The following is a 10,622-nucleotide window of genomic DNA, read 5'->3' on the forward strand; positions in this document are numbered from 1 at the left end:
TCTTCCTCGCCAATATTTTTATCTCAACATCATGACAAAAGAATTTTCAACAGTACTAAAAGTTTCAAAGTTGGCCCAATAAATACTAGTAGGAATAATAGGAATGAAAAATAGTACAAGAGTCAATTTCTATCCATTGTCCAGATTTTTTCCAGGCAGTAGAAGCTGACCCAGACCCAAAGTCTCCGGGCCCTACAAGTACTCCTGGGCCCCATCGCCTCCTTCCTCCCCCAAATCACCGTTCTCCCCCCAAATCCAGTTGCCGCTCGGCTACCTCGACCCCAAGTTTAAAGTTTTAGTATTGTCAAATTCTTTTTTATCTTCCTCGTCAATATTTTTATCTCAACATCATGACAAAAGAATTTTCAACAGTACTAAAAGTTTCAAAGTTGGCCCAATAAATACTAGTAGGAATAATAGGAATGAAAAATAGTACAAGTGTCAATTTCTATCCATTGTCCAGATTTTTTCCAGGCAGTAGAAGCTGACCCAGACCCAAAGTCTCCGGGCCCTACAAGTACTCCTGGGCCCCATCGCCTCCTTCCTCCCCCAAATCACATCCCACTCTCAGATCTCAGAATGGCCGACTCCTCCGCGCCGCACTCCAACGGCGGCGCCGGCGCCGAGGCGGAGGCGGTGCCCCGGTCCCTGGCGCCGCCGCGGAGGGTGGCGCTGGTGACGGGCATCACGGGGCAGGACGGGAGCTACCTGACTGAGCTGCTCCTGTCCAAGGGGTACGAGGTGCACGGCCTCATCCGCCGCTCCTCCAACTTCAACACCCAGCGCCTCGACCACATCTACCACGACCCGCACGCGACGCCCTCCGCCGCGCGCCCGCCGATGCGCCTCCACTACGCCGACCTCTCCGACTCGTCCTCCCTCCGCCGCGCGCTCGACCACGTGCTCCCCGACGAGGTCTACAACCTCGCCGCCCAGTCCCACGTCGCCGTCTCCTTCGAGGTGCCCGACTACACCGCCGACGTCACCGCCACGGGCGCGCTCCGCCTGCTCGAGGCCGTCCGCCTCTCCTCGAAGCCCATGCGCTACTACCAGGCGGGGTCCTCGGAGATGTTCGGCTCCACGCCGCCGCCGCAGAGCGAGGCCACCCCCTTCCACCCGCGCTCCCCCTACGCCGCCGCCAAGGTCGCCGCGCACTGGTACACCGTCAACTACCGCGAGGCGTACGGCCTCTTCGCCTGCAACGGCGTGCTCTTCAACCACGAGTCCCCCCGGCGCGGCGAGAACTTCGTCACCCGCAAGATCACCCGCGCCATCGGCCGCATCAAGGTCGGGCTCCAGACCAAGGTCTTCCTCGGCAACCTCTCCGCCGCCAGGGATTGGGGCTTCGCCGGGGATTATGTTGAGGCCATGTGGCTCATGCTCCAGCAGGACAAGCCTGATGATTATGTTGTCGCCACTGAAGAGTGCCACACCGTGGAGGAGTTCTTGCAGGCTGCTTTTGGGTATGCCGGCCTCAACTGGAAGGATCATGTGGTCATTGACAAGAAGTACTTTCGCCCTTCGGAGGTGGACTGCCTGCAGGGAGATTCATCCAAGTCAAGGAGAGTGCTTGGGTGGAAGCCCAAGGTTGGCTTCCAGCAGCTAGTTGAGATGATGGTTGATAACGACATCGAGCTTGCCAAGAAGGAGAAGGTCCTTGTGGATGCTGGGTACCGCGACCCCAAGCAGCAGCCATAGAGTTGGAATCAATAGTTTGGTTAAAATGGAGCTTGGTTTGGATTTCCCACCCTTAGAAGCTGATACAGTGTGGCCATTGCAGTAGAGGTTGGCTGAAGTTATTGTTGTTTGTCTCAGGGTAGAAATAAGGAGGTTTAAAGTTTGATCCTACAAGACTGTTGATTAAGTTACTATGTCATGTGCTTTTCTCATATGAATGAATCAGACAATTTATACCATACCATTTTGAAGCAAACTTGTCTGTGTTCGATTATGATAGCAAACTTGTCTTTCTGTACTGTGTGGTACATTCTGAATATATGTTATCTTGGTATCCATCAGTAGCATTTTACATTATCATCTTGGCACATAGCAATGGGGATATTTAAATCAGTATAGTTCAAAATTGTAGTTAATCTACATAATTGAAATGATGAATATGTTAGCCCACATTTCCCGTACGTGAAGAGCGTGAGTTGAACTATAGTCCTACGATTAAATGTATGAAATGAGAGTCTTGGCCTGTGTTGGCCTGAAGCTTTTGCTTGTTCATTCGTATGATTCATCAAGTGTCCAGTGAACTGTCCATTCTTCTTGCCTATGTGCTTTGCAGGTATCAGGCATTTTGTCCTGAGTATAATAAGGTCACTATCCTTGAGTTAAACAATTGACATCATATATGATGTGACACAATGCCCAGTGTGTATCTGGCAAAGACAAGAGAGACCCTACATGATTCACACAAAATAGGCTTCAGGACAAACATTGTAAGTATTGTATTGGCTTCTGTTTGTTTGCTACGTTTGACAAGTTGCTGGCAGAAGGGATGGTATATCTATCTTCAGGCTTCAGCAGCCAAAAGTATATTATATAGTCTAAAATTCTACTCTGATTAGCTTTGGGTGCTGAGACAACGATCTTTAGTTATTCCACTTCAGGCGATCCTTCGTTCGTAATTATGGTGCTCAATGACTTGTAACCTGCACCATGAATTCTTATGCAGTGTAATTCAAAGCTGTTTGACCTTCTCATGGATGCTAACTTGCCGAGTTGATAACTTTCAGTTTCATATGAACCTGGAGAGAAAACATTGCTTGCTGGTCTGAGTCATTCATGTAGGATGTGCTTAGAATATTTTAGATGAACATTGGATAAGCAAAACAATGGAAGTCCTTCAGCTGATTTTACTTTTTTGAAATTCTTATGCAAAATTATATACTTACATACAACAACAACAACAACAACAAAGCCTTTAGTCCCAAACAAGTTGGGGTAGGCCAGAGGTGAAACCCATAAGATCTCGCAACCAACTCATGGCTCTGGCACATGGATAGCAAGCTTCCACGCACCCCTGTCCATAGCTAGCTCTTTGGTGATACTCCAATCCTTCAGGTCTCTCTTAACGGACTCCTCCCATGTCAAATTCGGTCTACCCCGCCCTCTCTTGACATTCTCCGGACGCTTTAGCCGTCCGCTATGCACTGGAGCTTATACTTACATGCAGAGGATTTTTACAGCATATTGGCTACTAGTCCAAACTCCAAAGGCCAATTGAGACCTTGAAATGCCTTCTCTAATTCCTCTTAAATCTAGCATCTGAGCCTTCTCTAATTCCCCTTAGATCCAGCATATGAGCCTTCTCTAAGCCTTTGAGTTGCCAACTGACATATGGGCGAGGAATATACACTTTTATCAAATGAATGAATGAATCACTCTCATTCTGGAGGAAACACATCTGCCTCTGATACTTATCTTTCTGTATTGTGGATCCATACAATCTGAATATATATCTTCAGCTGGTATCTTCACATCCATCTGTAGCATTTGACAGTACCATGTTGACGCATTGCAAACAAATGGTTAAATACATAACTATGATGGTGAATTCTTGGTCTGAATTTCTTGTATATGAAGAGCATGAGAAGACCTTTAGTTCAGCAAGTCTATGAGAATCCTGAACTCTTGGTCACAAGCTCTCATCTGCTCATGTGCATGACTGATCAAGGCAAGTGTTGTCCACGGGTCTGGATACATTCTTCTTGCCTATTTGCTTTTCATGTATTTGACATTTGGTCCTAGGTATAATGGCCACTGCATTTCTGAAATATTAAATTAACACCTTATACATCCAACGCGAAGTCAATGCACATCTATGTTCTAATTTTGCGCCAACAAAATGGACCTCATGACAAGCAGTGTGAGGATTCTATTGCCCTCTGTTTGTTTCCTGCGCCAACAAAATCTGAATAGAGTTTCTATGTGCTGTGAATGAACGCGGCGGCGTATGAACCTTCAGGGTCCAGCAGGCAAATGTATATTATAAGATTCAACTCTTATCATCTTTGGGTGCCAAGATAATGATCTTAAATTGTTTGGTTGCTCTGTAGATACAGTGTTCAGTGATCTGCATCCTGCACTGTAAATTCATATGTAATGCAGTCCTATGAACATCCTGCAGACGAAACAATCTTCTTAGTTCTTTCATATATGATGTGCTTACATTTTTGTTTCAGATGAACATTGGAGATGCTACTGCCCCAGACTGTATGCTGGATACAGACAGTATTGCAGCTAAACAGTCGTTTGGAGTTGAAAGTTAACCTTAGAGCCGACACAAGGAATCCTAAACGCATTTGCCAGTGGAGAGGACAGTTTTTACCCTTCCCGGCGACCTCCTGACACTTGCCAATTAACTATGAAAGTGGGTCCGTTTGCGGCCAACATCGTAGTACATGTTTAGTGTTAATTTTTACAAGCAGACGTGAACTAATTTGCTAATTTTCGCAGGATAAGCACGTGAGCCTAGGCACGGTGGTAGAGAAGGGTGTCTTCTGTTGTAACTCGAATTCCGCAGTGAAGATTAAGATAACCATTTTTCCGCGAGCTGTTCAAAAACCAGTGTGAGTGAGTAATGATGCAGAATCAAAAGGACTCATGACACAAAATCAAAACGAGGTATTAATTTCTGTACTTTTGCACAGATCACACTTGGTTGATTGTATCATTGGAAGGATGGTATCTATCTTCAGGCTTCAGCAGACAAAAGCATAGTCTAAAATGATACTCTGATCATCTTTGGGTGCTGAGACATTGATCTTAAATTATTCCACTGCAGGCAATCCTTCGTCTCTAAGTATTCCACTGCAGGCAATCCTTCGTCTCTAAGTATTCCACTGCAGGCAATCCTTCGTCTGTAAGTATTCCACTACAGGCAATCCTTCGTCTGTAAGTATAGTGCTCAATGACTTGAAATTTATCCTGCACCGTAAATTATTATGGTGCAAATCAAACCTGTTTTGACCATCTCATGGATGCTGACTTGCTGAGTTAATGAATTTCAGTTTCCTATGAACCTGGAGAGAAAACATGTTTGCTGGCCTGAGTAAATCATGTACGATATGCTTAGAATTTTTTAGATGAACATTGGATAAGCAAAACATTGGTAGTCCTTCAGCTGATTTTCTATTTGAAAATTCTTATTATGCAAAAATATATGTACCTGTAGTACAGGGGATTTTTACAACATATTTGATGTTAGTCCAAACTCTGGAGGCCAACTGAGAAACATCCTCATCTTTTCGGGCAGTTAAAAATGCCTTCTCTAATTTTCCTTTATAAATCTATTGTATTTCTCTAAGCTTTTCATTCGCAAACTGAGTAACAGACATATGGACTGATGAATATGCACTTTTATCAAATGAATGAATGATGAACGACTGCCATTTTGGAGGAAACTTATCTTTCTGCATTGTGGATTCATGCAATCTGAATAAAGTATCTGAATGCATGTCTTAATCTGGTATCTTGACATCCATCTGTAGCATTTGACACTACCATGTTGGCACATTGCAAACACGTGGTTAAATACATGACTATAATGGTGAATTTCTTGGACTGTATTTCTTGTATATGATGAGCATGAGTTGAACTCTAGTTCAGCAAGAATACGAAATCTTGAGCTCTTGACCCTAAGCTCTGATTTGCTCCTCTTCTTACCTATTTGCTTTTCAGGTAATGGGCATTTTGTCCTGGGTGTAAAGTTCACCACATTTCTGAAACACACAACTGGCACCTTATATATGCGACGCAGAGTCAATGTGCATCCAGGTTCTAATTTTGCGCCAACAAAATGGACTTCACAGCAAGCAATGTGAGATTCTATTGTCCTCTGTTCGTTTGCTGCGTTCAATAAGTTCCTGCCTGCCTATGTACCTTCAGGGCCCAGCAGCCAAGCTTATATTCTAAGATTGAACTCTCATCATCTTTGTGTGCCAAGACAGTGGTGATCTCAAATTGTTTTGTTGCTGACGATCGGTCGGTCAACCGTTGCTCTGTAAATACGGCGTTGGATGATCCGTATCCCGCGCCGTAAATTCATATCTGATGCAGTTCTATGAGAGGAAACAATCACTGCTTCTGACAGTTTCTTGCAGAGACGACGCGCTTGCATTTGTCTTAGATGGACAGTGGAGATGCTACTGCCCCGGACTGTACGCTGGGTACAGTATTATGGGGTCAAAGTTAACCTTAGAACTGACACAAGGAATCCTAAACGCGTTTGCCACTAACCTAGAGGACATTTTTGCCCCTTCCCGGCGACCTCCTGACACTTGCCGATTAACTATGAAAGTGGGGCTGTGTGCTGCCAACATCATAGTACTCCCTCTGTAAACTAATATAAGAGTGTTTAGATCACTATTTTAGTGATCTAAACGCTCTTATATTAGTTTACGGAGGGAGTACATGTTTAGTGTTTTTTAGGGAATATAGTACATGTTTAGCGTTAACTTTACACACAGACGTGAACTAATTTGATAAGTTTCGCAGGATAAACGGGCACGGCACAGAAAAGCACCGTCCTCTTGCGCCTCTCCGACATGTACCACGGCGGTGGTAGAGAAGAGAAGGGTGTCTTCCGCGAGCTGTTCAAGAACCACAGTGGGAGTAATGATGCAGAGTCAGAATGACTCGTGACACCAGTTGAACTCCAGCCGTTCAGCAAGACTGAAAACCTTGAGCCCATGCGCCACAAGACCGCATTTGTTCGTTCATTTGCATTTTTGATTGAACTAATTGTTGCCCACTGAATCTGACTAATAAATGAGCAATGCTATACACACGACGAAATAGCAGCCGATGTGCGCACGATCCCGTGTGGCAGCATCAGCAGCGCACGTACATGCAGGAGGCAGTTGGTTTTCCTGTTAGCTGATGCATGCGCACCGTGTATCGTTCGTAGATCGTCCAATCTTGTCGTGTATGAAGTCATTTCACTAATAAGGCCTCCTTTGGTTTAGAGGAATTTCATAGGAATTCTAAAGGATAGGATCCTTATAGGATTTTTTCCTTTATAGCCCTTTGGTTCATAGGAATAGATTCCTATTCCTACATAGGATTGGTTCCTATACTCCACATTTTATAGGAAAATAAAAAAAAGCCTAGACTCAATGAAAAAATTCCTTTGGTGTCAACCAAATGACATCTTGTTTTCTATTCCTACTCATAGGATTTGAGATACATGTCATCTCATTTTCTACAAGATTTCTATTCCTATGACAATTCTATCCTATGAACCAAAAGAGGCCTAAATTTTAGTTTCGTATGAGTAAATTGTTGCTGAAAGTAATAAGGCGCCAGTTTCATCCTATGAATAAATTTATTGAGGAAAGGGGAGTTGTCGGAGCTGATTTTTTTTGGCCCAACTCCTCCACTACCAGGAATTTTTGGGGAAAAGTGGAGTTGTTGGAGATGTTGCAAGTGCCGTCCACTGAACTGTCTACATTGTTCTTGCCTATTATTTTATTGTCAGGTATTGGGTATCTGTGAAAGATGTGTTGAGTCGAAGTTAACCTTGTTGCTGAGAGGACAATTTTTGCCCCTTCCCCGGCCCGGACCCCGGCGACCTACGCTTATACTGTAACACTGATCCCATAAGTGCCACACGTGTGGGTGTTAGGGAGTCCGCCCACACATTTTGTGTGGTGTATAAGAGGAACAACTCACACACCTACATGTGGGCAAAACAATTAGCGCCCACACGCCTCTTTTTTCCCTTCCCGATCCCTCTCACACGCGTGCGTGTGGGCGAAGTTGATAACGCCCACACGCCCGTATGTCAGGCCTCGTACCTCCTGGTCTCGCACGCCACGCGTGACGGTCACTGCGCGCCCGCAGTTGCCATGGTCCAGACCCTCGTCCATGTTCGTTTAATTGTAGTTGCCATGTCGCTGAAGTACGGTTGCCATGTCGGACAACTGCAGTTGCCATGGTTGCTCAACTGCAGTTGCCATGTATGGTCTGATCTAATGTAGTTGCCATGATTTCATAACTTTAGGAGTTGACACATACTAACACTAGGCAGTTGAGAGAGTTGCCATGTGCTCACAAGCATGCTAGGATAGTTGCCATGTAAAAAGGAAGAGTTGCCATATGCTTACGTGCATGTTAGGGCAGTTGCCATGTACATGCACGTTAGGGCAGTTGCCATATACATGCACGTTAGGGCAGTTGCCATGTACCATGCAAAAACATATGGCAACTCGGTAAAAGAGAGTTGCCATCTGCTTACTTGCACACTAGGCAGTTGCCGTGTACCCTGCAAAACACATGGCAAACTTGGGTAAAAAAAAAGAGTTGCCACCTGCTTATAAAAGCACACTAGGGGCAGTTGCCATGTGCAGTGCAAAAACACATGGCAACTAGCAGCTTGGGTGTGGGAGAGGAGAAGGACGTGTGGGCAAGATGCCAAATGCCCACACACTAGCCCTTGTGTGTGCGTGCAAAGTGGCGTGTGGGCGAACTGCTGAACACCCACACACCAGCCCCTCCTATGTGGTGAAACGGCCGTGTGAGCGACCGGCTGAACGCCCACACACCAGGCCAGTCCTACGTGGCACTAGAAACATGTCAAGATTCGTGCGCTCACAAATGAACGCGGATCCACGCGTGTGGGCGAGATGCAAACGCCCACACGTGTGGGCGTTGACATTTCCGTACGTTTTTACCGCAGGCTGTTCACGAACCACAGTGCGAGAAATGACGCGAAATTAAAGATACAAAATCAAAAGGACTCGTGACACAAAATCAATGTGACTTGTTATTATTTTTGTATTCCCTAATAAGTGTTGTGGTTTTGGTTCAAGTACTTGTTGGTCTGCTTGGTTGGTCCCTGTGATGAAAGTCGCTTAATTCTCCCATGAGTTAATATAAACCAGGAGAGCCACATGTTGTTGTTACTCTGTCAGATCTCGGATGGGGCCCGGCAAACCCTAGTCCCTTCCTTGCACTCGCTTCACTCTTCCGTCCCACGGAAAGCCCCAAATCCATCTCGCTTCTTCCATTTCCATCGCCAGCCGCCCGCCACATCCATGCCAATGACCTCGCCTTCGCCTCCCCCAACGCAGCCCATAACAGGCTCTAAACCCACCTCCTTTCTCTCCCACTCCCACAACCAGCCGATCACCACACCAACTTGATTGACCTCACATTTGCCTACACCCACCACCCTAAGCCACCGACCGTCGCCACCCCTCCGCCTCAACAGGACATCGACGCCCCACTCCTAGACACTAAATTGTATACATTCTTTGTACATGCAACTCATGGTCAATGTGAGCCCAGTTCTAAAATTTCACTTTTGGAAAAATAATTATAAGGATTCTATTGCCCTTTGTTTTGCTGCGGTCAGCAAACTCGCGCGCGTAGGTACCTTCAGCTTCAGGGTCCAACAACCGAAAGTGTCGTCCAAAATCACACCCGGATCATCTTTTGAGTGCAGGCAGTAGTCTTAATTTTTTTTCTCTGTATGTAAATACGGCCTTCACTAATCCACGCCCAGCAGTACAGAATTCATGCTGGGAATGATGTGTGCTTACTACATTTGTTTTTTATGAAACATCAGAAATTCCACTACCTAAATGCATTCCACTACCTCAGATTGAAGTCTGGATACTGACAGTATTGCAGGAAAGCAACTGTCAGGAGTTAAATCAACCTGACAAATGACACATGGAATCCTAAACGCATTTGACATCATTAGCCGACAGGACATTTGCCCCTTCCCGAACATAAGACTAATGATCTCTAGTGAAACTAAAGATAATCATCACATTCCACGATTGTTCAAGAGCCATAGTGTGAGTAAGTAATGACGCATAATAGAAAAGGACTCACATACACCAAATCAAAATGAGTTATTAGCTTTTGGCTTTTTCATACATCGCACATGATATGGTTGGTTGTATTGTCCGGTGAAACTTAAATTTTCCACGTGTTAATAAACCCAGAGATACACTTTCCTCCACCACTGGTTGTTGTCACTCCGTCGGATCTCAGATGAGAGCCGACAAACCCTATTCCCCTTGCTTGCATTCACGTCACTCTTTCGCCTTGTCGCAAGCCCCAAATCCACATCCTCTCCCCTACTCAACCGGGCGGCCGCCACACCCACGCCAGTGGCCTCGCCTTCGCTAATCCCCACCCTGCCGCCACCCCTCCGTCTCAATAGGATGCCGACGCCCCACCCCAGGACATTGAATCCATTGAATTGTACATTCTTGTACACAAGATTAAAAGTCAATGTGAGGCTAGTCTAAATTTTCACTTTCAAGAAAAGCATATTAAGGTTTCTACCGCACTCTGCTTGCTTGTTGTGGTCAGCAAATTCGCGCGGGTATGTACCTTCAGCTTCAGGGTCCAATAGCCAAAAGTGCTGTCCAAAATCCTACTTGGATCATCTTTTTGGTGCAGACAGTAGTCTTAAATTGTTTCTCTTTATGTGAATACGACCTTCGATGATCCGCACCCCGCACAACAAATTCATGGTAGAATGATGTGTGCTTACTACATTTGTTTTTGTCAAAACATGACATATTCTAGTGCCCTGGTCTAAAGACTGGATACTCAACCATTTGGAGTTGAAGTCGCATTGACATTAGTGAGGGAAC

The 10,622-nt window shown here is 45.4% G+C and overlaps 1 protein-coding gene across 1 annotated transcript; it reads left to right on the forward strand.

Annotated features, from left to right (window-relative positions):
* Nucleotides 1–536: 536 nt before the first annotated feature.
* Nucleotides 537–1,951, forward strand: LOC119329179 (GDP-mannose 4,6 dehydratase 1-like). The gene has a single exon (XM_037602182.1). The coding sequence runs from the start codon at nucleotides 580–582 to the stop codon at nucleotides 1,696–1,698; it is 1,119 nt and encodes a 372-aa protein (XP_037458079.1). The 5' UTR covers nucleotides 537–579; the 3' UTR covers nucleotides 1,699–1,951.
* The last annotated feature ends 8,671 nt before the right edge of the window (nucleotides 1,952–10,622 follow it).

The sequence above is a fragment of the Triticum dicoccoides genome, chromosome 7A, assembly GCF_002162155.2.
Source record: "Triticum dicoccoides isolate Atlit2015 ecotype Zavitan chromosome 7A, WEW_v2.0, whole genome shotgun sequence".
Lineage (NCBI taxonomy): Eukaryota > Viridiplantae > Streptophyta > Magnoliopsida > Poales > Poaceae > Triticum > Triticum dicoccoides.

Bases quoted from the DNA above. Each gene is read 5' to 3' on its own strand.
- LOC119329179 (XM_037602182.1), top strand. From the start codon at position 580: ATGGCCGACTCCTCCGCGCCGCACTCCAACGGCGGCGCCGGCGCCGAG.